General features: G+C 35.2%; 1 protein-coding gene across 2 annotated transcripts in view; it reads left to right on the top strand.

Moving 5' to 3' along the window:
* The window catches only part of LOC145662533 (AP-5 complex subunit mu-1-like), an 89,449-nt gene that overhangs the window by 47,740 nt on the left and 15,032 nt on the right, over window positions 1-26,677 (top strand). For both annotated transcript variants that reach the window (XM_081728198.1, XM_081728197.1), the window contains exons 5-6: window positions 2,303-2,437; window positions 21,366-21,446. In XM_081728198.1, the coding sequence (XP_081584324.1) occupies window positions 2,303-2,437; window positions 21,366-21,446 (216 nt within the window). The remainder of the gene's footprint in view (window positions 1-2,302; window positions 2,438-21,365; window positions 21,447-26,677) is intronic.

The following is a 26,677-nucleotide window of genomic DNA, read 5'->3' as shown; positions in this document are numbered from 1 at the left end:
CTCTCTGAACAACTTTCGCTCCTTTTTCATAACAGGCAGCACTATCGCAGACAGACAGTCGTAAACAAATATTCAGGAATTCTCGAACGCAAGAGAGGGCCTATTTTGGGTTACCAATTTTCATGTCGAGCCGTCACAAATCTTTATACATGAACGAAAAAGGACCGTCTCATCTACGCGTAGAATGAATTCGTCCGACCTTGGTCAGGCGCATTCGTTAGTGTAATGTGTGAGCTGTCAGAGGATGTGTGTGTTTCCTGGATGGTTCAAAAATCTTGCCTAAACTGAGCCGCTTTCGGGGGAGTACGTTATATAATCCTTGCAAGTATTTATGTTTTCTCGCAAGACTGGAAATACTGCCAAAACTGAGTTCATTTTGGGAATATTATGCTGTATCCCTTTACAATGCAAAATCTAGTGTTTTGATGATCAGAAATCAGTGTGAGAGCAAGGATTGTGACATTAGCTTGACTTTATTCAAGAATGTGATTAGCAAGCATAAGGATTCCGTGAGCCCAGCATTCGGTTTTCCAACAAAGGGAATAATAATACGGCCGTGTACAGAAACCACCACCAGCATACAGACGAAACTGTGCAGAATAACCATGAAAGAGAATCCTCGACCCAAAGACAGATAGCAAATTGTCTAAGTATGTCGCTGGGAACTGTCAGTCGCAGCTTGCATCAATGACAGGTTCTTAGAAAGATGTTCAAGGTTAGCATTATCACCTTACCGATGCCCATCGACGGGAATGCAAATGTAACGCTCAGAAACTGTACGAGTGGCATCTGGCAAACTAAAAGTGACAGTACGTCGCTACATTGGATGAAAAAAGGTGTACTTTTCCGACTGCGAAAAACTAGGAGTAATCATACTAACGAATTGAAGAAACAACAGAGTTTTAACACTTCAACCCCTCTATAGGCGCGATTTCAGTTACACAAAAAGTGAAAAAGTAAACAGCTGGGCTGGGACTCGAACCCGGGGTCATCGGCGTACTGTTCTGATACGTTAACCACTACGCTGCCCAGGCCGCTACCAGAACAGCTATACACTCTTTCACTCTTGAAGTTTGTGCTCTTTTACTCAGACCACATGACTTGTACCACAACTACGTGTTGTGCTTGGACAATCAAGTGTCAACATTCTAACGCTTGTGTAGCATTGAATTTGCGCATATAGATGGGTTGATGTGTTAAAAATTGTTAATTATCTCAACTTGTTAATATAATACAACCATTAGAGGTATTCTGAATGTTGACAGTTGATTGTTCAAGCACAACACATATTTGTGGTACAAGCCGTGTGGTCTAAGTAAAGAGCACTGACTTCAAGACAGAGCGTGTATGACTGTTCTGTGAGCGAACTGGTCAACGCATCGGCGTGGTACGCCAAAGATCTTGGATTCTAGTCCTGGTCTAGTCGTGCACTTTTTCACTCTTTGTGTAACAAGAGTAATCATGTACAGGGAAAAAGAGTCTAAGCGCTTCACAAAATGGATCTGAGCATACAAAGAGGCTCATGGTAGTTGCCGAAAGGGTTCATAACAGTTGCCGGCTACTGTCATCAGGGCAAACTGAAGATTCGTAGGGTGAATAACAACTCCAAAATCAACTCGCAAAACTACTAGGAGGCCTGAAGCTTATTTACGAGCAGGATGCACCAGAAACATACGGAAATGAGATCAATATGGTTTGTGTCCACCATGACAAATCTTCATCACACATATTAAGATCGTATTTGGCATTCTACAAGAACATGAAGAGGCCACTGGAGTACAGGCCATTTCTATCAGCGAAATACCTGTGAAGTTTCCAGGCGCAAGTTCAGTGGATTTCTGTGCATTTGGACTACTTAAAAACTTGGGGGAAGAGGCGTGTGGCACTTGTGAGTGAAGTTTGGAAAGCTGTGAAAGAGGAATGGAACAAGATCTCCCTCGTAGTTCTCCAATGGAGTCTTCTGCACTGAAAACTACGTTGCCAGACCATCGTTCGGAACCAGACAGATACATCGAGCGCTGCAGCACCTGGCATTATGGATTTTCGTAACTATTTGGTAAGCACATTTTAGTAACATATACGTACGTGGAACAGCCTCTATAATCCCACAGATGAACTGATACCTATTAGAAGCAAATATTTTAAAATGACTTATTCTGTAAAAAAGGTTTAAGATTCGAGAATAATTTCATGTTTTGGTTTCTTCTAAAAGTGTATGTCTCAAATGGTCCGCAGAGAGAACAGCAAATATTGGTGATATAATGGCTTATTTTAAGTATGAAATCTCGTTATTTACTTTTAGACTTCTGCGTGCAGGAATGAATTGATGCAGTATGTGGCAACATCTCTTCCGTTTGGGCGTCCTGTTTGCTGTGATGCTTCTCTCATGAAAGAATTACTCGATCCCAAAGATGGACAAGGAAAAGGGAAAGTCAAGGTAATAGATTATAATTACATCAATCAAAATTATGAATGCATGTCAAAAATTCTATTATGTTTCATTTAAATATACGTATAATATATTAAATACATCTTGAGCAAAAGGAAGTGAAGAACAAAATCAAAACGAAAGATTTAGTGTAAAGGTTACAAGATTTTTTATCACTGAATGCGAGGAAGAGCATTAGTTTGATGTAATTTTAAACCACGTTAAATACACTCTGTATTAAAACTTTGAGATTTACAGAGGCTGATCCGTTTCCATTCAAACGAAATTTTTCCTTAATTAAAATATTTCACCCCACCACCATCAATCATGCTCGATGTGATAGCCACCAGTATGGACCATTACAGGTTTCGTTGCAGCTGTACTAGGGCTATATTGTCCCACTCCCGCTGGCAGGGTTTTTAGAGGTCCTTTACCGTGCGAACCTGACGTGATGAAATGCCCCTTTGGAGAAATCCAAAAGCATATTAATCATGGGGCTAGTATCTAATGTTAGAATCTTAACGGGAATATCTTGGAGCTGCCATGCTTCGCTAAAAGACCAACCCAGGTGGAAAAAAAAAAAGGCATCTGTAATGCTTTGGAATTGGAACACTGTTTTCCACATGTACATTGTATGTACAGAATTGCAAAACATGTGCTTCACAGGTGTTTAACAGGTGTGAAACAGAGAAAAAAAATCAATCTTGTAATGGAAACACTCTGTACATCACATGATAATCGATGTACATGAACCGTAGGGAAGTGTTAAAATAACAAGCCCAGAATCATTTTAGTTAATACCCGTATGTTTAAATCAAATATATATTTTATGAAAAGACGTATCTTTCTTGTGCTGTGTAAACTTTTCGGAAATTTTAAACCCATTAGAAAAAATCTTTTGTTCGAAAATATTGGCAAAAACCGGAAAATATAATTTAAAAACTATTTCTTCGCCTGATGCTAATCTTATTTGCTGTAACGTGTCTGCAGATGTATACAATGTATTTCGCTAGCAGAAAATACTTAAAGCAACAGACTTAAATTTTACATTTTAGTTTTCTGATTTCAGGTAAAAATCCCTCTTCATTATTTGGATATTTTTCGAACAACTCAAAAAGAGAGATGATATTTACACATAGACACATACACCGCACAAGTGCGTAAATTTGAGAGCGAGAAATATATTAAAGAATTTAACATGTGAAACTTCTGTTCGTTATTATTAAAGAATAGCAGAATACCCGTTCTTCGCACGGGCAGAATACGTTTCATTTAGGACATGGACACCAAAACTGTCATTAATGAACTTAGGGACCCCAAAAAATATGAATTCGACAGTAGTATCGGTCATTTTCAATTACTTTACATGTCACCCTCCCCCTTTAGGAGTACTGATGGGGGATGAATTTGGATTTAAACGATATCGGAAGTGTCACTGTTCATCTCGGCGACCCCGAAAACTATGGATTCGACACTAATATCGGCCATTTTCAATCATTTTTTTATATATCTACCCCTTCTCCCTGCCCCATATTGGGGCGCTGAATTTGGATTTAAACGACATCGGAAATGTTATTGTTCATCACAGTAACCCCTAAAAACTATGGATTTGACACTAATATCGGTCATTTTTGATAATTTTATTTATCTCCCCAGCCCTCAAGTTACGGTGCTAAATTTGGACTTAAACGGCAATGGAAATGTCACTGTTCATCTTAGCAACCCCGAAAACTATGGATTCGACACTTACATCGATCATGTTATTACACCCTTCCCCCTCCCTGAAGTTACGGCACTGAATTTGGATTTAAACAGCATCGGAAGTGTTACTGTCCATCTCAGTGACCCCAAAAACTATGAATTCGACACTAATATCGGTCATTTTCGATCATTTTTATGTATCTCCCCCCTTCCCCGTCCTCAGGTTATGGCGCTAAATTTGGATTTAAACGGCATCGGAAATGTTTATCTCAGCAACCCCGAAATCTATGGATTCGACACTAATATCAGTCATTTTTGATCATTATATACATATCCCCTTCCCCAAGTTGCAGTGTTGAACTTGGATTTAAGCGGTATCGGAAATGCCACTACTCATCTCAGTAACCCCGAAAACTATAGATTCGACACTAATATCGATCATTTTCAATATATATCTCCCCCCTTCCTTCCTCCAAGTTGCACCTTCAAAGTGAAATGATAAAAATCATCCCTGGCCCGAACCTCATCTATGTTGAAAATTTTTCGGAGATCTGTGTGGTGGTTCAAAATATAGTTACTTTCATTTGTATATATAGGGTAGCCCAAAAGTAAATACACAGTAACGTACTGATCAGCTCATTGCATTTTATATCATTTCTTATTGTTGTCCATCAAGTAGACTTAGTTTCTTTATTATTTGTTCCTAATGTGTTTTTACTTACATCTTAAGCTCGGAAGAGCAGAAGCAAATAAACCCATAAACTAGAATGTTATACCTGATCAATGCAGAGGTGTATACCTACCTACTTTTGGGCCACCCTATATATAGATAATTTGTCGCACAAGTACAAAACATGTATTTGTTTACATACAAGATTTTGTACATAAAGTTTATATAAAAGCCTATATTAGAATATTAAATAATAGTAATTATATGTTTTAATGCATGAATATTAGTGAAATTTGCCTACTGCTCTCTCTTTTAAGAAGTAATTTGGTTAAAAATAACAAAATTTCACCACATCAAGGAGCAAATTAAAAAGTCAGTTTCATTCAAGAGCCCTATTTGTTGTAACAGAAACGCTTCATAATGGTAGATGTGTATACAACTGTAAAAGTTCTGTAATTAATGCACAACCACGAATAAACGACTATAAAGCACATAAAGGAAATGAGTGAAGACTATTAATTTTCAAGAATAATTACAACAGTTTTATTTTCGAATGCTTCGTTTTCAAATATTCGCAGTACTAAAATTTCTCAACTTACATTTTTCACGCGTTCGGAAAAAAAACGGTTCCATTACTAGTAAAATTATTCTAATTCAAAGATTTTTGTAATTTTCCCAATTTTTCCGGGAAGAAACCGGAAAAAACGGTTTTTTACCAACAGGTTCAAAATTTCCGGAAACTTTACAACACTAGCGAGAAGCAATGTTGAATTCAGGAACTTCTCCGGGAGGAATAATTACATGTTGGGGTATGTCGAAGAAACTCGTCCCAGTATTAATAACTTGTGATTTTCTTATGTACTGTATCTTTGAGGGGGTTTATCTCTGGGTGAAAATACCACCGGGGCACCCATGGATTCAACACTGGGGAGAAATGTGATGATTTCTGAGCATGTCTCATCTCCCCCAGAATATAAGCCGCGAATTATCCCCTACCAATGTTCAAGATAGCTTTACGCCGATGACTGTAGCCATCACCGATACATGTACTGTGCATGCCGCATGTATCGTACATATATAGTACTCGCATACATTTATCTTACATCATATGTTTTGCTACATTTCATTCCTGAAACATATAGCACACATGCTACGTGTAATCTGTATGTGTTTCAACCACAGACATGTACTGTTGCCATCACCGATACATTCACTGTACATGCAACATGTACCGTACATGCACAGTACTCGGATATTTATCTTACAGTGTATGTTTTCTTTTTTTGTAGCATAAACTCTACATTAAACAGATTACGTATATGTTCAGTGCTCTCTGATATGCACTGTACCGTACTAGTTTTAGCAACCTGTACACTACATTTACGTTCTTCACATTTAACAGTGAAAAACATAGCATGTACAGTCATGTCCAAAATGATTGTCGCATATCTACAACTGTCTTGTTGTGGGAATATAGTTTGATAATGGTTTTGCAGGGTACTTTTAATACTGTTACTATGTGTATAATCGAAAAATGTATATTTGTAGTAAATTTCATAGGAAAAGAATTATAAATACGAAAATTAAATGATTAAAACAAAATGTTGCTAAATGGACAATAAAGTTTCTTTTTCGTTATATTGTTTTTATTTACTGCACTTTTGAAATGAAATGTACCACACGCACGTCTTTGCCATTATACACATACTAACATTGTAAGAAGCATCACGCAAAATCATTATCAAATTACGATATTCCTACAACAACATATTTATAGACACGCGAAAATCATTTTGGACATGACTGTACATGCGCTGTACATACACTGTAATGAGTAATCTGTACAGCAACTGTACGTCCAGTTTAATACTCACCAGCATTTTGAGATGGTGATTTCCTTCTTTTTTTTTTTTAAGTTAACGGGTACATTACATGCAACATGTAAAAAGCAGACTTCACGAAAATCACAAACATACATTATACAGGTGTTTCAGAGCCTGTACAATGCATATACAGGAGAAACATTTTCGTATGGGAGCCCATTTTGTTCCTGTGACTTGAATCTTTGTTCTGGTACAGTTCCACACAATGGGTTTCGTTGCCATATCATCTGTAACAGTATGGATTGGCGTGAATTTTTAAACCAACCCTCGTATTATTCCAACATCAATTCTTGGAAATGAAATGCGACTAATCAACAGTTGAAGAAGAACAATGCTTAGGAATTTCTCACCCAAAAGGTACCTCACTTTTCCAGACAGTTTTGCTTCCTCTCGCCAGTCCATATATGGTTGAGGTATTTAGCTACTCTCGTGCTGTCCGCCCACGCAGTGAGCCCTCATGACGATGATAGATTTTTACGTGACAATATAAAATCTATCAATAATCGTCGATTGTACAACTTATTCGAACAATCAGTGTTTTTAATGTGATTTTTATTAACTTATGAACCATTCATTATATATTATTAGCAATAGAATAAAGTCAAAGCTTAATGTTTTCTACGAACTATATTTTAGTTTAGTCAGTGTATTCTTGCGCTGTGAACTGGCAACAGTGCGCGCGAAAAAGCAGCGAGAGAGCGTCAACACCTACAAAGCAAGACAAACGCAAAAACACCAGCTCTCTAACAATCATATTAATAAACAGATAAAATGAAGTATTCAGTATAAATTTAGTGACTTTAACTTCCCTTATAAGTTTCACGCAATATTTACAATGGCATAACTACCGAAATTAATCATTTATAACTTTGTTGTGTGAGGAATGCATATTCGTCTCATATTTATGGTCGACTTTTGAATGAACATACGCAGAGAGGAATGTCACTGTGAGCCGTACCATGAAAACATCAAATAAACTTATCTTCATATAGTGATGAAGTGAAGTGCCGGCAGTAAACTGCGTTCGGTCGATAATTTCGCGTATTAATTCGCTTACGTTTCGGTGCACATATCGCAGTGATTGGGCCATCTTTTCGTTTAAGTGAAGTATTGTGTTTTGTGTTGTCATACGCTTGTAAATGTTTTATTTCCAGTGAAATTAAAGGTTAAAGATGAATATTATGCAAAATATTTTCTTTTTCAATATGCAGTGAAAGCAGTTTTTCATAATGTCAAAGTGTGTGATTTATATTGTCTTTCTCAGTTAATGGAGAATATTACTTTCTTATAGTATACATGGCTTAGATTAGAACCAAACAGGTAAGGTATTTATAAGCAGTGAAGGACAAACATTACTTTCGCCTCCCACTATCCATCTGGCGTAAATCATGTATTGCTGCCCCACTTGTATTCTTTTACAGGTATTAACTGGTATACCTTGAAGCTGACGCAGCAGCGAAGGTGGGTAAACGGCAAATGTCTCTAGTTAGGCCTGTGATACATATAACGCCCGAATCTTAGGACCGTGGAGGAGTGAAGATACTTGTTTATTGCCAGTTTCTTACGTCTATTTACTAATTTGTGCATTCGAATGATATTATAAAGAAGACTGAGAGGTCCAAGGTTCGAATCCCAATATTATTATTATTAGTCGATCTTCTCGCACTGGAACAAACGAGTATCGGACCCCATTCCCCTTATATCTGACGCACCGAACAAAGACAGATGCTTTAGTGGGAAGAAAGCGAATTTTTGAACTTCACTGTTTTGCATTCAATGCCACCCCAGTGATTTTTGTGTTGTGTTTTGTAGTATAATATTTTGCAATGTCAAGTCCTAACGAAATGGAAACACTGCTTGAAGCAGTAAAAAAGCTATCCGCAGATTTAGCCAATACTAACCAAGTGATAAAAGATAATCATAATGAGTTAGTCAAACAAGGTAATAGTGTAAAAGCAGAAATTACAGAGTTACGTGAAAAACATGAATTTTCAACTCAGGAACTTACGAATGGTATACAGAGAGTAGAAGCTGAGTGCAATGCCTTTAAAGTAGAAATTAAAGTTGAAATTGAAAATTTGAAACATGAAGTTAGGGATTTTAAGGCAGAAGTAAATGATCGTTTTAATGAAATGAAAATTCAAACGAACAATCAGCTGATCGAGACACGGAATGAGTTGTCATTAGTTATCCAGCAGGTTGAAGCCCAAAGTTGTAGTTCACTAACTCAAATGAAGCATGATTTTCAACAGATTTCTAATACGTATGAGTGTAAAATCGTAGACCTCGAGGAGAAAATACGTAGCAATCGAAATTCATTGGTAGACATTGAAAGTAAAATTCAAGCTCACCAAGCACAGGTAGTCCAGTGCATGCAAAAGGTAACTCTAAATGAAAGTAGTGTAAACAATTGCGGCATGGAAGTTGATCGGATTAATCAATCGTTACTTTTTCTCAAAAATACTGTAGATCGTTGTAACAACAGTGTAGTAGAATTAACAAATGATAGGGAAAAAGAATCAAAACAGTATGTTCAAATCCAAAGTACTGTTTTGGAGGTTAAAAATGAAATTGGTAACCTCAAACAAGAACTGCAAATGTTACAAGCTCAACTAACCTTAACGCAAAAACAAATTCTGAACTTGCATGTAGAATCTAGACCTAGTAGCATTGCTAACACTCGTAGTGTAACTAATTCACTATACAGTAGTGTAGCTAACACTCCATCAACTCGAAGTTCCTCTAGTCGTAGTAGCAGTAGCGGCACTAACACAAGTTATGAAGCTAATAGTAAACCAAAATCTAAAAGCAAAAACCGTAGTCGCATTCATCATAGAAAACCAGTTCAGATTACGAATGCTAGGCCCATTAAGCGTAGTGATATTGAATCGTTTGAAAAGTTCTTAGGACACGAAAGTGAAATCACAGCTTCAAACTTCTTGGAACTGTTTGAGAAAAATGTTAAATTAATGCAAATTCCTGAAGAGCAGTATTTAGATATTTTAGATTTCTTGATGCAAGGATCTTCCAAATCTTGGTTCCTTACCCGTAAACCTGACTTTAAATCATATAGTGATTTTGTTTGTGCTTTCAAGCAACAGTTCGAATCTCCGCAAGTTGTAGCTGGTAAAATGTCAGTATTGCAATCCAAAAGGTATGACCCTAAAGTCGACGGCACAGTTTACCAATTTGTAGCAGATCGCTACCATAAGATTCGAGAACTGAATGAAAACGTTAGTGAAGCTTTTATTTTGAATACAATTAAATTGTTATTGCCTAATTATTTTCAGAAACAATTGGTTTTGTTACCATCCTTAGATTTACAAAGTATGTTAAATGTTGTTCAAAATCTGGAAACATTGTCGAAAAACAGTGACAACTTTAGAACAAATAGTGGATTTCTTAAGAAACAGATTCGTGTAAATCAGGTTAATGTCCAAGAAAATGAAAGTAATGAACATAATTTTAGAGAATCACAACATCAAAGCAAAAACAAAGGGAAAAAGCAACCCCACAGCAAAGGTAAAAATCAACATTTTAAGAATAAGAACAAACCTAGGAACATTCATTCTCAGCGTAACCTTGAAAACGATAATCAGTATGACAGCCAAGAAGCTATACATTACACTGAGACTAGGCGCGCTGATAATGGTGGGCACACGCCTCAACCATTTTCAACTTTTCATCCTGGTAACCAACCACCTTTTATTTCAAATTTTAATCAACCTCGTACCTTCCCTCCTCCTACATCATCAGGTAATCAGACTAGACAAACACAGTTAAACTAGAAACGCTCTGCCGAGAGAGTGCTTCTGGTAGAGCTTATGAGAACTTTAGTAATAGTCACGATTTTAGTAACGAAGATGCACTCACCCCAATTGTTCCTGTGGAATATGTAACGTTGAGTAAAAACATTAATAATGTTGTTAATTGGGACTTAGATATTTCTGAAGATGAAATAGAAATCGATGAAAATGTAAGTAAGGGTAATAACACTCGCACTGCAGAAATTTATTGTAAAGTATTAGATACTCAGTTGAAAGCATTGTGCGATACAGGGGCATCAGCATCCCTTATCAGTTTTGAGGCATGGAAACGTATTTCTTCCGTAATTTCACATCCGCAATTAAAACCTGCACCACATATTCTCTTGGTAGATTATTCGGGTAAAAGAAAAAAGCAGGTTAAGGGTGAAGTAAATATTTGTGTGGAAATTGAACACTTGATGTTCGACATAAGAGTTCTGGTAGTAGATGAATTAAACACAGAATGCTTGTTAGGTCGCAATTTCCTCACAATCGCCCATGCGATGATAGATTTTTCGAAAAACGTAATTAATTTTTCTGACGGAAAAGAAATTATTGTTGTTCCTATGCTCATTGAAAAATCTCATAGCAAAGAAAATAGTTGTTGTCAACCTAAAAAGATTTTGACTTATGCTGATCGAATAAATAAACCTGTTGATACTGAGTTAGGTATTTCTGTAGAAAATAATAACTTGTCAGATGAAAGTTCAGAGTTCGAACCCAGTCATGACTATACATCTTCAGCATGTCCTGTAATTAATAACTTGGTTTCACAAAAAGGTAAATTAGAACAAGAGTGGATCCGTGTTTTACATGAACGAGATCAGGCGTATTCACAGTTGAGAAAAGAGTCGAAAGATTTTCGAGTAAAAGATCTTAACATAAATCAAGCAATAGAAGAAAATTTTTTACTTGAGTATTATGGTTTACAAATGTCAGAGATTGATAATGAGATTCAAAATGCTCATGGTAATATCCAAAGTAAACAGGAAAATTGTGGGGACAAGGTATCAAATGATAATGTTATTTTTGAAAATGTGTGTGCTGTAGCAACAATAAACGAAATTAGGGAAAAGGTACATGAATGTGATCATTTAAGTAATGAGGAAAAACAGCAATTATTTGATTTGTTGGTAAAACACCGTGATATATTCACAGATTATCCAGGCAGGTGTAATTTATATGAATATTCCATAGACGTTGACACTACTAACCCCATAGTAAAACGGCAATATACTTTACCCTACCATTTTAAAGACAGCATTGATAAGCAAATTGATGAATGGTTAAGAGTAGGTGTCATTGAACCAGCAGTGTCGATACATAGCCACCCAATTTTCTGTGTACCTAAGAAAAATACCACTAAACCTAGAGTCGTAGTTGACCTAACTGAGCTGAATAAGCATGTTAAATTAAAACAATTGAAAGTAAACCGAATTGATGATTTATTGTTGAAATTTCAGGGTGCTAAGTTTGTAAGTTCAATTGACCTCGTGTCATCGTATTCACAAATTCCTGTGTCTGAGGAATCTCGTGATTTCATTGCCTTCTCTTGGAACGGTCATATGTACAGATTTACTGTTATCCCATTTGGATACATAAATGGTTCTGTTGCTCTCATAGATGCATTACAGAAGGTGCTAGGTTATGCATTGTATAATAAACTTGTTTCATACATCGACGATTTAAGTATTCCAACCTTTTCTTTTGAAGAACAATTACACTTATTAGATCAGTTGTTTACTAAGCTGAGTGAAGCTAACATGACTATTAATCTTTCAAAATCTTCATTTTGCAAGACTAGTTTTAATTTTTTGGGTTTTGTCGTAACACCTGAAGGTATTTGTAAAGATCCTTCTTACGTAGAAGTTATTCGCCAACTACCTCGTCCAACCAATATAAAACAATTGCAACGAGTTTTAGGTCTTTTCGAATGGTGTTCTAAATTTGTACACAAGTTTGCTGAACTAGCTGTTCCTTTATTTGAACTCATCCAGAAAGGGAAAAAATGGATTTGGACTCCAGAATGTGAACATAGTTTTCAGTCCCTTAAAGACAGTTTGGTTCAAGATGTATTACTCACTCACCCAAAACTTGATTCTTTTTTTTCATTGATCACCGACAGTTCACAAGTGGCTGTGGCTGGCATACTTTTTCAAGAAATTGATGGTAAACGTAACATTATTGGCTTCTGTAGTAAAACTTTAAACAAAGCGCAGCGTGCGTATACTACAACTGAACAAGAGGCGTTAGCAATAGTGATTTATATTCGTAAATGGGGACATTTACTGTATGGTAAACATGTTAAAGTGTATACTGACCATAACGCTTTAGTGTACTTACATAAGATCAGAAATTGGAATTCTCGTTTAGCTCGTTGGAGTCTCGAATTACAAAGTTTTGATTTGGAAATCATCCACATTCGTGGAATTGACAATAAAGCCAGTGACGCCTTGTCACGTATAGTTTTAGCTCCTAAAACTGAAACTCATACGGTGAATAACCTCGGTGTTACCGTCATTTTTCGGAAACATGACCATACAGGAACTAATCGAAAAACAACGTGAACATACAGAATATGATTCAATAATGAAATTTCTTCAAAATCCCAATGACCCATACTCTAAGGTGAAAAACCGAAATCTTGAAAAATTTTATAAACTTGAAAATGGTGTACTTTTGAACAGAAATTTCCATTTCCCAAATTCTTGGAGAATTTGTATTCCACCTTCATTAGTTCGTTTTGTCGTAGAACATATGCATTGTCAACGAGGTCACTTTGGAATTGAAAAAACATTTGGTTTTGTAAATGAAATTTGTTACTGGAAATCTATGAGAAAAGATATCAGTAATTTTATCAATGATTGTATTGTATGTAAAGAAACGAAAGTAGAAACATCACCTCCGGCTAGACCAATGGAAAGTATTACTGTTAATGGTCCTCGTGTACTCGTTTCAATCGATATTTTAGGACCATACGTTTCTTCTTCCTCAGGTTATAAATATGCATTGTCAATTTTAGATGTTTTCACTAGATATTACACTTTGTATCCTATGCGAAATGCTACCACCAAATGTGTATTACGTTGTTTAGAATCATTATATTTTTTGCATTTAGGTATTCCTAGTGCTATTTTGGTTGATAATGGTAGCTGTTTCATTTCTCGAAAATTCAAAGAAAAAATGTCGGAATATGGAATCAAAATACATTACGTAACACAATATCACGCTTCTTCCAACCCAGTTGAACGAATCCATCGTGAGACTAATCGTTTATTTAAATTGTTTTGTAGTGAAGATCACACTGCTTGGGAAAAATTCATTCCCCAAATTGTAATTTTGTTAAATTATTCAATTTCTAGTAGCTTAGGTGTAAGCCCCGCCAGTTTGCATTTGAATGTAAAACCCTCTGAATCAGTATTTAAGCATTTTGGTATTGTGGTTACTGAAAAGGATACAGATGAATATGTTTTGTGGGATAACAAATTAGTTATGGCAGATCTGAAAAGAACTGAAATAATTCGTAAAAGAAATGTTAAGCATAACCTGAAACAAGAAAGTAAATATAAGGTAAAAGAAAACGACTTAGTTTTCTTGAAGCAAACGAATTTGAGTTCAGCCATAGACAAAAGAATTTCAAAATTTCTTTATCTGTACAAAGGTCCCCTGTTGTGTTCTAAAAAGGTCTCAGAAAAGGTTTTTGAGTTAACGGATCCACTCACTGGTAAATGTTTAGGATTACATTCAGTTGACAGATTAAAAGTTTGGAAACCTACTAAAGAAACAAAGAGCATTTGGCTTAATTTAGCTACTAAACACTGTGGAACCAAAAGTGATGAAATCCTAAAAGAACAGAGTAAAAGCTCAGAGTTGAATAGTTGTATTGAAGAAGTAACCTATGATTCTATCAATGCGGTAAAGGTAAATCTTTCAAACCAATGTGATTCCAAAATTAACTCCAATAGAATTGGTAAAATTCTTGATGAAATTTTAGAATTAGATTCATATTTAAAATATCTCACTGAATCATCATGGTGTAACGTACATAACTTAGAGTTTGCATTGACAAATTTTATTAATCCTCTCGTTTTGTTTAATTAGCATTCTGGTAAGATCACAGTGATCAACTTAGAATGACTGACTCCTACTGATGTGGTGGGCTACCGCAGCCTTGTTTTCCAACTAAACACGCCTACGTGGTGAACCACTGAGTCACAAGCGGGAGAATTCAAAAAAAAAAAAAAAAAATCACGGAATCAATGTTCAAATGCAAATGTGAGATTAGTAAAACGAATACTTACATGATAATTGTTAGCAACTATTGTTGCATTCACTGTGTACTAATCTTTTCGTTGAATACGAAAATATTTCAAGTAGTACTTGAAGACATTGAAGCAAAGGTTCCTCCAATATTTTGGGTTATTCATATTATGTAATGCCCGGAGTAGGCAATTTTCTTATTAGTCCCCTCTGTATTATTTTTGAATTTTAACCAAACGTTCTATCTTTTCACTTTGCTTCGGGGATGGAAACCTATTAATAAATAATTGGGGTAGGGTCTTGCCAATGTTATGCAGGCAGTATATTTTTATATACTTTGAGCGTGACGAGCTCACATATGCCTAGTCTTTCATTTTAAGTAAATGAAATATTTTTAGTGTTATATTTACACATGTGTTTTTAATATGTAATTTTAATAAAATATGAATTTGTTTGCACTATATCATATGTTTTAGTTGTGTTGAATTATTTCGAATAATCTTGATAAATGTCTTGTGTTAGCATGTCAATGAACATACACTTTTGAATTTTATGAATAATATTGGTGTTTCAAATATAGTAAATTTTTATGCATTTAGCCGTAAGGAATATTTTATCTTTATGAAAAATAAAATCATGATAAGTGGAATTACTTAGTGATATATGCTATTCTTGAGTGATATTATGTGTTTTATTTTAGAAATTAAGAAGCATTATTGCAGAATATTAAATCAATTTTACTATTTAAACTTATTGGTATACATTTAGTTTGTGTCATTGTGCATTGTTAAGTATGGCATTGAATACAATACCTTACCAATATGCTTTATTGAATATATTATTGTATTGAATATATTAATATGTTTGTGTAACTTGGTTTGAATTTTGAAAACATTATGAAGTACAATGCTGAATAGTATTTCGAATTACAAATAACTATTGATTTATATTCAAATATTGAAATTATTTTGTGTTTATATTTCAAGGAATAATTGAAATAAATGAAAAATATAAACAAATAATAAAAATAAAAGGACTTGAAAGACATTTACGAAATGGCCCTCGCGTTATCGTAAATGGCCCTCGCGTTCGTTATTCCTCGAATTTCGCGATCATGTGCGTTCGAGTGAAGCTATAAACTGTTATTCTTCAGTGAAAACGAACTACAAATGACATTAACCCTCTATGGATTAATGGAGTGCTGTGATTGCTGTTGTGTTGCAATGTGGTTAGGAAGGTTTGGATTCCAGGGTTCTTGCCCACTTCTGTAATACCTTCAGTGGACAGTCCGTCGGCCCCCATATGTAACAGTATGGATTGGCGTGAATTTTTAAACCAACCCTCGTATTATTCCAACATCAATTCTTGGAAATGAAATGCGACTAATCAACAGTTGAAGAAGAACAATGCTTAGGAATTTCTCACCCAAAAGGTACCTCACTTTTCCAGACAGTCTTGCTTCCTCTCGCCAGTCCATATATGGTTGAGGTATTTAGCTACTCTCGTGCTGTCCGCCCACGCAGTGAGCCCTCATGACGATGATAGATTTTTACGTGACAATATAAAATCTATCAATAATCGTCGATTGTACAACTTATTCGAACAATCAGTGTTTTTAATGTGATTTTTATTAACTTATGAACCATTCATTATATATTATTAGCAATAGAATAAAGTCAAAGCTTAATGTTTTCTACGAACTATATTTTAGTTTAGTCAGTGTATTCTTGCGCTGTGAACTGGCAACAGTGCGCGCGAAAAAGCAGCGAGAGAGCGTCAACACCTACAAAGCAAGACAAACGCAAAAACACCAGCTCTCTAACAATCATATTAATAAACAGATAAAATGAAGTATTCAGTATAAATTTAGTGACTTTAACTTCCCTTATAAGTTTCACGCAATATTTACAATGGCATAACTACCGAAATTAATCATTTATAACTTTGTTGTGTGAGGAATGCATATTCGTCTCATATTTATGGTCGACTTTTGAATGAACATACGCAGAGAGGAGTGTCACTGTGAGCCGTACCATGAAAACATCAAATAAACTTATCTTCATATAGTGATGAAGTGAAGTGCCGGCAGTAAACTGCGTTCGGTCGATAATTTCGCGTATTAATTCGCTTACGTTTCGGTGCACATATCGCAGTGATTGGGCCATCTTTTCGTTTAAGTGAAGTATTGTGTTTTGTGTTGTCATACGCTTGTAAATGTTTTATTTCCAGTGAAATTAAAGGTTAAAGATGAATATTATGCAAAATATTTTCTTTTTCAATATGCAGTGAAAGCAGTTTTTCATAATGTCAAAGTGTGTGATTTATATTGTCTTTCTCAGTTAATGGAGAATATTACTTTCTTATAGTATACATGGCTTAGATTAGAACCAAACAGGTAAGGTATTTATAAGCAGTGAAGGACAAACATTACTTTCGCCTCCCACTATCCATCTGGCGTAAATCATGTATTGCTGCCCCACTTGTATTCTTTTACAGGTATTAACTGGTATACCTTGAAGCTGACGCAGCAGCGAAGGTGGGTAAACGGCAAATGTCTCTAGTTAGGCCTGTGATACATATAACGCCCGAATCTTAGGACCGTGGAGGAGTGAAGATACTTGTTTATTGCCAGTTTCTTACGTCTATTTACTAATTTGTGCATTCGAATGATGTTATAAAGAAGACTTTGAGAGGTCCAAGGTTCGAATCCCAATATTATTATTATTAGTCGATCTTCTCGCACTGGAACAAACGAGTATCGGACCCCATTCCCCTTATACATCCTGATATTTCATTTGTATAAACTGGGGATAGGATATGTTCTTGGTAATAAGCAGCATTGATTTTGATTATTTTTTGACGTTACAAATCTTGAGCTTTCTTCTGCGTCGAGATGTAGTGTGATGACGTCATAACTTAAAAAATATTTTTTATGATTTTTTTATTACTTTTTGCAGGGCTTACTTTTGCACCTAGAAGATTGAAATTTTGCACACACATTCAGTGCACCCCTTAATATTTTCCACATTCTTTTCAGATTTCTGGGGTAAAACAGGGGGTCCAGAGGGGCAAAAAAGTAAAAAAAAAAGTTATCTTTTTAACAAAGATCCCTTTTTTCGCGATTTTCCCTCCTCAGATACATGATGGAGACATGTGAGTGGTACCGTTTGAAAGTATGTTCTATTCTGAAGGAAAATTTTATATTACATCTGGGTCATCTGGGGCATTGTGTGTATGTTCTTAGCTCATTGGTAAACATTTTCCCGCACTTAGTTTTCAAGATAGAAGCTTGAAATTTTTTATACACATTTAGTACGCCCCTTCAAATTTTTCAGTTGATTTTGAGATCTGTGCGTTAACATAGGGGGTCCAGAGGAGATCAAAGTTTGTGAAAAATCAGAAAAAATCCATATTTCCCTCAAAATTTCCCGCCTTAGGGACATGACAGGAAAACGTAAATGGAACCGTTTGAAAGGTTGTTCTATTCTGAAGAGAATGAGGTACCGACCATGATCCTAGGATAAATAGGGATGATGCTGTAGCTGATTGACTTAAATTCAATAATTTACCTTTAAAAAGCCATAATTTAAAATTGTTAATGTATATAGTTTAATTTGGAAATGTAAAGATTTTGCATATATTACTGGTTTATAGAAAAAAATGGTACCATATAATTGTCGTTGCGTAAGTGGGTATTGGTTATTTGTCTTCCCGTGGAGTTAAGACAGCTACAGGAATTGCGTTTTAACTGCAATTCAAATGAATTAATATTACAATTGCGTCGTAGCATATGCTTGTAGTATTTACTGTCATTAATTTTCTAAAAGTAATGACATACATTTAATGGCAAGTGTGGAATTAAAATGTAAGTTGTTTATTAATCCCCAGTTTCAATATAACTTCTACAAAACAAGCCCCATTATTCATTAGTATGATTAATATTATCTTTCTACTTATTTGTTTTGCAAATATGTTATTAAATAATCTGATCACACAATTCTCCAGACAGAATTTTATGATATTCATGAGTAAGGAATCAAGGGTTAGTCCTAATGTGCGTTGCTCTTGTCAATTTACTTAATTAAATATGAAACACGATATACGGTATTTTAACTGAAAAAGATAGTATCCTATTAGTTATACAACCTTTCGTCAAACAGTGTTAGAAACAACCAGGAAAACTAACATTGATATACAAATATTCAGATCATATCTTGCCCCCCCCCCACTTTTAACATCCAATCGCCGCCACTGGTCGGCGTCATTCTATCCACTATAAGAAGCCGCAGTGTCTTAGTGATAGAGCGTTCACCTATGGTGCATGGGGTCCTTGGTTCGATCCTAGCTCGCGCCAAGTGAACTTTGTTGTGGACAAACACCATGTGCTTGGGTTTTCTCGGGGTTCTCCTTTCCTCGCACTTTCTTCATTCCACCATTCCATTAATTTCTCATCATCACCGTCTCCTTTAGCCTAGCCGCAATAATCGCAGGACGGGATTTCATTACGTGGTGTGATTGGAAAGTTTTAAGACAGTTGGTAGCACTACTCAGGAGGAGTAGATATAATCGCCCGTTAGCATGGAAGCGGTGGCTTGGTGTGTCCTTGAGCAAGGGTGCCTAAGACAAATTGCACTCAAATTATGCCAAATATTGTATACTCATAAATACAATAAGGGGCCCACATGAGCTTTGTGGGGCCCGGTACCACTCGCTCCCTCCTTCCCAGGATCGGCGCCCTTGTCCTTGAGACATGTTGAAACATGCACCAAGATATCTTTATTCAGTACGGCGTAGCAAACAGTTGAGTGCGGGCGTGTGTGTGTGTCTTGGCGGATTTTTAAGTGCGCAAAATGGATGAAAAATTGGAACAACGTGTTTGTGTGAAATTTTGTTTTAAAACTGGGAAATCTCGTTTTTACGAACTCTTAAAAACAGATTTTGGAGACAAATGTCTGAGCCGGTCAAACGTGTTTATCTGGTTTCACAGATTCAAAGATGGCCGCGAGTCAGTAGAGGATGACCCCCGGTCTGGCCGGCATTCAACATCAAAAACTAACGAAAAAACTGCGAAAGTTGGCGATTTACTGCACTCGAACCGTAGATTTACAATTAGGGAGAGGCTGAAGACCTGAATTTAAGTTTCTATGCGGTTCAGTCAATTTTAACTGATAATTTGAACATGCGTCAAGTATCCGCGAAATTCATTCCAAAAGTGTTGTCACACGAGCAGAAACAACACAGACTTGAAGTGTCAGAAGAACTGTTTAATCGAGCCGAAATTGACTCATATTTCTTGAATAGGGTAATAACAGGTGATGAATCATGGGTTCATGGATATGACTCAGAAACAAAGGCCCAATATTCTCAGTGGATGAGCCCAGATTCACCAAGAGCAAAGGAAGTGCGACAAAGTCGGTTGAATGTAAAGACAATGTTGGTGTTTTTTTATTATTATTATTCTAAGGGTATCGTGCATCATGAATTTCCCCTAGGGGGAAGACAGTCAACCAGGAATACTACAAAAGCGTTCTTCAGCATCTGCGCGAAAATGTGCGGCGGAAAAGGCCTACCCTCTGGAAAGAAAAGAATTGGATTCTCCACCACGACAATGGACCATTGCATTGTGCGTTCTCGAACCAGGAATTTTTGGTCAAATTCAACATTCCTGTGGTTCCGCAACCCCCGTATTCCCCAGATTTGGCCCCGGCCAACTTCTACCTCTTTCCTAAATTAAAATTGTCATTAAAAGGGAAGCGATTTGACTCAATTGAGGACATTCGAGCAAATACGGAGAAAATGCTTCACACCATCACGGAAAATAATTTTCAGGAATGCGTCCAGAAGTGGAAACACGTTGCATGCGTTGGTATCGATGTGTTCATTCAGCATGGAACTACTTTGAAGGAGATCCATCACAATATCCTGTAAGTACTGCCATTTGTAAATTACAAGCCCAGTCTTAAAACTTTCCAATCACACCTCGTATATATACAAAAGCCCTTAGCGTTGAATTGGCCTTTGGCTCAAACAGAGAGGACGGGCAATGTATCGGCATTCTTTTGAAGCCAGAACAACGTTCACTTCGCTACACAACAGTTGAAATATTGATACACATATGTGTAAAGTTTTATTGCTCTGTGGAACGTGGTTTGACACGTAACACTATCTTCAAGTTGTTCGGATGGAAATGGATCATCCTCTGTATTTATATATTCGCATACTGTTTTGAACTCTGCTGTATAGATTCTGAGACATAATTTAATTTGTTTTGTAACTGAGAAAAATCACAGACAAAATTAAAAACTAAGTAAAAAGTGAAGTAAAGCTGAGGAAATTACAGGAAAATACGAGAACAGAGGAGACGTTAAGAGGTCAGAAAGAAAGATATATATATATCTGTTTCTGTATAATCATCTGCTAACTTTAATTAGTGTTATATTTAAGAAAGTTGTTTGTTTGTTGTTAAATAACCAAACTTCAATGTTATGACCTTTGTTGTTTATAAGATATATTAATCAGTAATTTTGAAAGGTAAAACAAGTTGTTATTTAATGTCATTTGTATCTTCTTGTTTTAATATATATATATATGTATCTTTTCTTTCATACGTATCATAGCAACCTGTATGGAATCCTTCCCCTCATAGAGGAAAATCGCAGCTGACAATAAATATTAGAGAAGTAGTAAGATCCTCCCAGGTAACTCAATGCATTTAGTTTTTGTATGGCGATTTAAACTAAGTGTTGAAGATGCCATTTGGTCCAATCTTAGTAATTCTGCGTTGCCTACCTGAGTCGTTAGAAATAGATGTATAGATTGTTTTTGAGCTTGTTTGTACTAGAGTCGAAAGGGGAAAAAATAGTGACATTTATTTCGCTTTCTCTTCTTTTTCTTTTTGTGTATACGTGAGCGTAAGTTTCTAACGCTTTTGTTGTTTAAATAGTTTTGATGTGAATAATTAGTGGAAATATATAGTGTTAGTAGTATATGGGTGATTCTCTGAAAAGTGGTCTATTGTCAGTAAATTTTCAAAATTAATTTGAAACTATGATGTTTATGTTTTCCTATTAAGAAATAGTGTAACTATATACTGAGACATTTAAAATCTTTCCGTAAAATATATTTTCAAGATTTTGACCACATAAACTTTATCTGTTCTACATCATGCTCAATGCTGTTCATATATCCCAATTTTCAAATAATTTTCAAACTAAATTCTAAATCTGTAATTTTATGAACATTAGAAAAAAATATGAAGTGGACCTTTGGCCAGAATTTGACAATTTTGTTTTAATTAATGTTTGATTCTGGTAGGCAAAAATTGTAGTTTTCTCATGTCATGTTTTGTTGTCCCGTGCGTAACGGAAAACATGTATTTTTCGTGTTTCCTTTGTAATTGCAGAAGATAAAGTATTGAAACTTTTGCCCCAAAGTAAAATTATTATTAGCATGTTAGTGGTACTTATTAAATTTGTTTATTATCCTCCTTATTTATTTTAAGAAGTATAGAAATGTTGTCCCGTGCGTAACGTTACGCACGGAACATTTACAGATTTACAGATTTATGCAAGAAAGTGAATAAAATCAAGTTATTAAGATTTCAACGCGTGTTTATTGTTATTGAGGTTAAACAATTAAGAATAAACTTTTATATTAACCCAAAAAAAAAACATGAATTTGGTGACATAAACATCCCAAGCATAACTAAACTATCAAAACTGTCTACGTTAAGTTACATAGAATCATTCACCACGAGGCTTAGAAAGTAGTTATTATGATAAATCACACTTTTTTCTTGTCATTAGAAAGGTAAGTATCTACGTTGGTTTGACCGTCTTTTAGGGGACAAATAGATTAGCCTCAAAACTCTTTAGTTCCTTTCAAAAACGTCTATTGGTTCTGGAAATTTATAGTACATTCTTTCACCCTTTATCAGCAAATTAAATTCTGGAAGTATAATTAAAACTTGATCAAATGAGACATAATATCTGTTCTTTTCATCAAAACAAAACTTTGTACAACTGTTGTCAATGCATTTCAGATTTGTTACTCTAATGTCCCCATCTACATCACTTTCAGACACACACCGATATTTAATCCTATTTTTGGAAGAACCACAATCAAATTTCACTAGAAGAAATACACCTGCTCTAATATTGTCCATTCTGAGCTCGACAGTTGGAGGGTTGGAATATCATTATGAACATCGTCTTCAAAGTTGTATTCTGAATGTCGCTCACATCACTTGATGAATATATCATTCTGACACTGGCACTCTTTTCGTTTTCTTTGAACCAATCTAACTTGAATTACCTTGTTCTTCTTTACATTTTAGAGTGCTTTCCTCTTCTAAATGGCCAACAACGAAACAATGCGGAATGAGTTTCGCAAAAGGAACGTGAGAGGAAAAGAGTTAATCTTTTAACTTGCCTATAACGTTGCATCCTCGCTTTATTTTTCAGTCTCACCTTGTTCCTACGTTTAAGTCTACATTTTCTAGCCCTTTCAGCGCCGCTCATTGCTTTTGTTGATTGATTCAGTTCATCACTGACAATATTACTTGGAACAGTTACTTGTCTGTGAATCCATATTACTTATTTAAAAAAACTCACACTAAAGCAAATCTTCGCTGTTAAGTACCAATCAATCATACCAAATAACCAAAAACCAACTGTTTCCCTTCAATACCCTTTCCCGCATTTCACATGACAATGGCAGCGTTCAAACGACTCAACGTTTGGTAGGTAGCACAGAGGATCGAGCAGCTCAATATTTGTACAACATTATGTAGTTTGAACGCCACCAATCAGCTCAAACAAATACTCCAAAAGACATGGTAATAACACTAAGCAAGTTGCCTAGCAAAGTTCGACTTTGATACTTTGGAATGTAATTTAATTCATTTAAATTAAATTATGGATGTAATTTTTTTATGCTTGTTAATGTCCAAATGCTAATCTTAAAATATCAATCTCTTTAGTAAGGATATTGCATAATAACAGTCTTATAACAACCAGACAATTGCATGGTTACTTTTCTGTCCCGTGCGTAACGGTGAATCGAAAAAGAAAACATAATGTGAAGCTAATTAGATTCTATTTTCCAATTTAAAAATATAATGCACAGTAAGGAGAATGAATGTAGAACATAAGTGATGGCATATAAAATGAAAATGCTGCCATAAATCGCAGAGAATGTCCAATGAAATTGAGGTTGTCAGATGAGCTTTTTGTCTGAGTTCCGTGCGTAAGGCTTAAGTTTGACTTATAACTCAAATTTGCAATTGTTTTGAGTGTTTCTTTTTATTTAACTATGCACTAATAATTTCCCCCCTAATTTTGACATATTTTTTTATTTTATTTGAAAATATATTTTTGTTTAAAAAAGCAGTTTTTGTGTACAAATGTCCCGTGCGTAACGCTGAGAATCGCCCATATACGAATCAGCACCACTAGTTGTTTTGTTTCTCCTCCACAAAATAGGAAAACTGTTAAAGAACAGGTCATAAATTAGAACAGCATGAAACTGATATCGACTGCGATAAGGAGTTAGCTTTTCTTCCTACACCATCTGGACACAAAGTTATGAAAGAAATTCTTCTTTGCAAGAACTAAAAAGATCGAAATACTTCCTGGCTAGGTAGTGGTAATAATAATAATAATAAAGTGAAGTGTTTTTGTTAAAGATTTTGAATTTAAAGAGAAACTCAGCGAATCACGACACGAGTTACCAAACACTGATATGATAGCCTGCACTATAATTAAAAGAATAATACAGCTCACGTAGAATGTGGTACGAATGAAAATTCATACTTGAATGTTTATTGCGAAGGGTCCCTAATTCTATCCTAAGCCATATGAAATTGTGGTGGACATCATCGTGTCAATGGGTTTTCTCCGAGTTCTTCCGTTTCCTCCCACATTTTCACTCCATCAATTCCTTTCATCATCATTCAATTTCATTAATCATTTGTCTTCTTTAGCCTATAGGGTGGGATTTAAATTTGGAAGATTTAATTTTCAATTTTTGAATGCTCATTGTTGTTAATGTATGAAAGAAAAAGTATAAACACTAGCTTAAATATGAATTTATGTCATTACCGTAGATCTCTCGTAAGAAAATTGTGTCTTGCTGTCTTAAATGCAACTACGACTTGATGCAAATGCAAATGACATTCAGGCAATTTGAAAAGACGTAAAAGGAGATTATGAAAATGACTGGAGCTGCGTACTTGTATGTGATGAAGTGAAATTACAAGAAGTAGTCAATTCAATTGAAGAAATGTCGTTTCTGTGGGTTTATACATACGGGAGGAAAGTCATAATGAAACCATGATTTGATCCAACCTGTTGTCACATAGCTATTCAATAATGCTACTGAAGTAATAATTTTAGCGAAGATTCTGTTGCAAATTGAAGTTCAATTGAAAGAGCAGAATTTGGAATTGTGAGCTTGACTTGCGATGGTATCAGGTTTAATAAGAAAGCTTGGAAAGAACAGTCTATTTCAAGAAAGCTAAGTAACATAAAGAACTCTGTAATAAAATCCTGAGAGTCAACTCTTTGCTGTAGGTGGTGATACAATATTATTACTTGTTGCACGAATTCCTTCTTTGTTAATATATACGGAATTTCGTTTGAAAGTAAAAGCATATATATAACTTTCATTGATTTGTGTGCTTAAGTTTGCATGCCTTACCTAGATTTTCTATATAATTAATATTCGCATGCATTCTCATCAAATCTTTCTCTTCATTGAGTTTACTAAATGATAAATAATAATAGTATTAATAGAAGATATTCTTTTCAGGAAAGTCCAGCTATGAAAGTTCTGTATAATTGTTAAACTCTTGCGTCTATTTATAAGTTCCAATATCCCTTTACTCTCCTCTCTTGGATAATGAATTTTTCTATCAAGTTGAAGCTGAACTGTCTAATCAAGCTTTGAAAGTTATTCCGAACAGAGGATAATTTCTATTACCAAAAACATAGTCATTCACATCTTGTGTATCGGATAACAAATCTTTTGTCTTGACAACATTTTCAGTGTTCCACATCGCAATCTTTTTCAAAAGTTTTTTTTTTTTTTTTTTCGAATAGTTAAATATAAAAATAAAAACAAAGTAAAGAATATAAAGTGTCATCGACATCCTCCGTCCTGCGCATGTGACATTGTCAACGTGCCCTTAAGACGTGGAGTTTCGTGTCGTGTCTGGATCGTAGTGACACTTCTCCCCTGTAGATACGAAAATCCACACGAAAGAGAGATGATCCTCGTATAAACGGATTTTCAGTTATACGTATAATCAACAAATTACACCAAACAATTCAAATATTAAAGACAATTTATGTTTTCATGAAATAAAAGCTTGTTTAACAATATTTGACGTAATCAGACTATCGAAACCAAAGTTAAATGAGAAAATTGTACATAGGAGTAACAGTGCCAGAGTATTAATACAAGTGTATGATACGTTAACATTCGTGATTAGCACTACGAGCCAGATATCGTATCAGCTGCTTCACCAGAATTAATTGTTGCACATAATAATTCCTGAGCTGTTGCTAATGTTTGGGCAACTTTACTGCTCAATTTGAACCATAATAATTATAAAATGCCGTATACTTCAATAACATTATCACTACGGTGTATTACATATCAAACACAAGGCTTGTGGCCCACTCATTACATCGTTGCATTAACTATATTTCCTACTATATATTATATTAACTATTAACTATATTATTTACTATATTCATATATATTTTGTCATGACAATAGGATTTCGAATACCATTATGTACTATACAGCTGTAATCATTTTGTGCCAATATCTCTTCAAGATTACTTCCGAAGCAAATCAAGTTACAGTCAGATCGCATTACGCGTACCAGATTTCGGCGCACGTTATACTCCTTCGTTTTATCATT

Source organism: Thermobia domestica, chromosome 10 (genome assembly GCF_964235325.1).
Source record: "Thermobia domestica chromosome 10, izTheDome1.hap1.1, whole genome shotgun sequence".
NCBI lineage: Eukaryota > Metazoa > Arthropoda > Insecta > Zygentoma > Lepismatidae > Thermobia > Thermobia domestica.
Note: the sequence above shows the minus strand (reverse complement) of the source record. Positions and strands in the feature narration are given on the sequence as shown.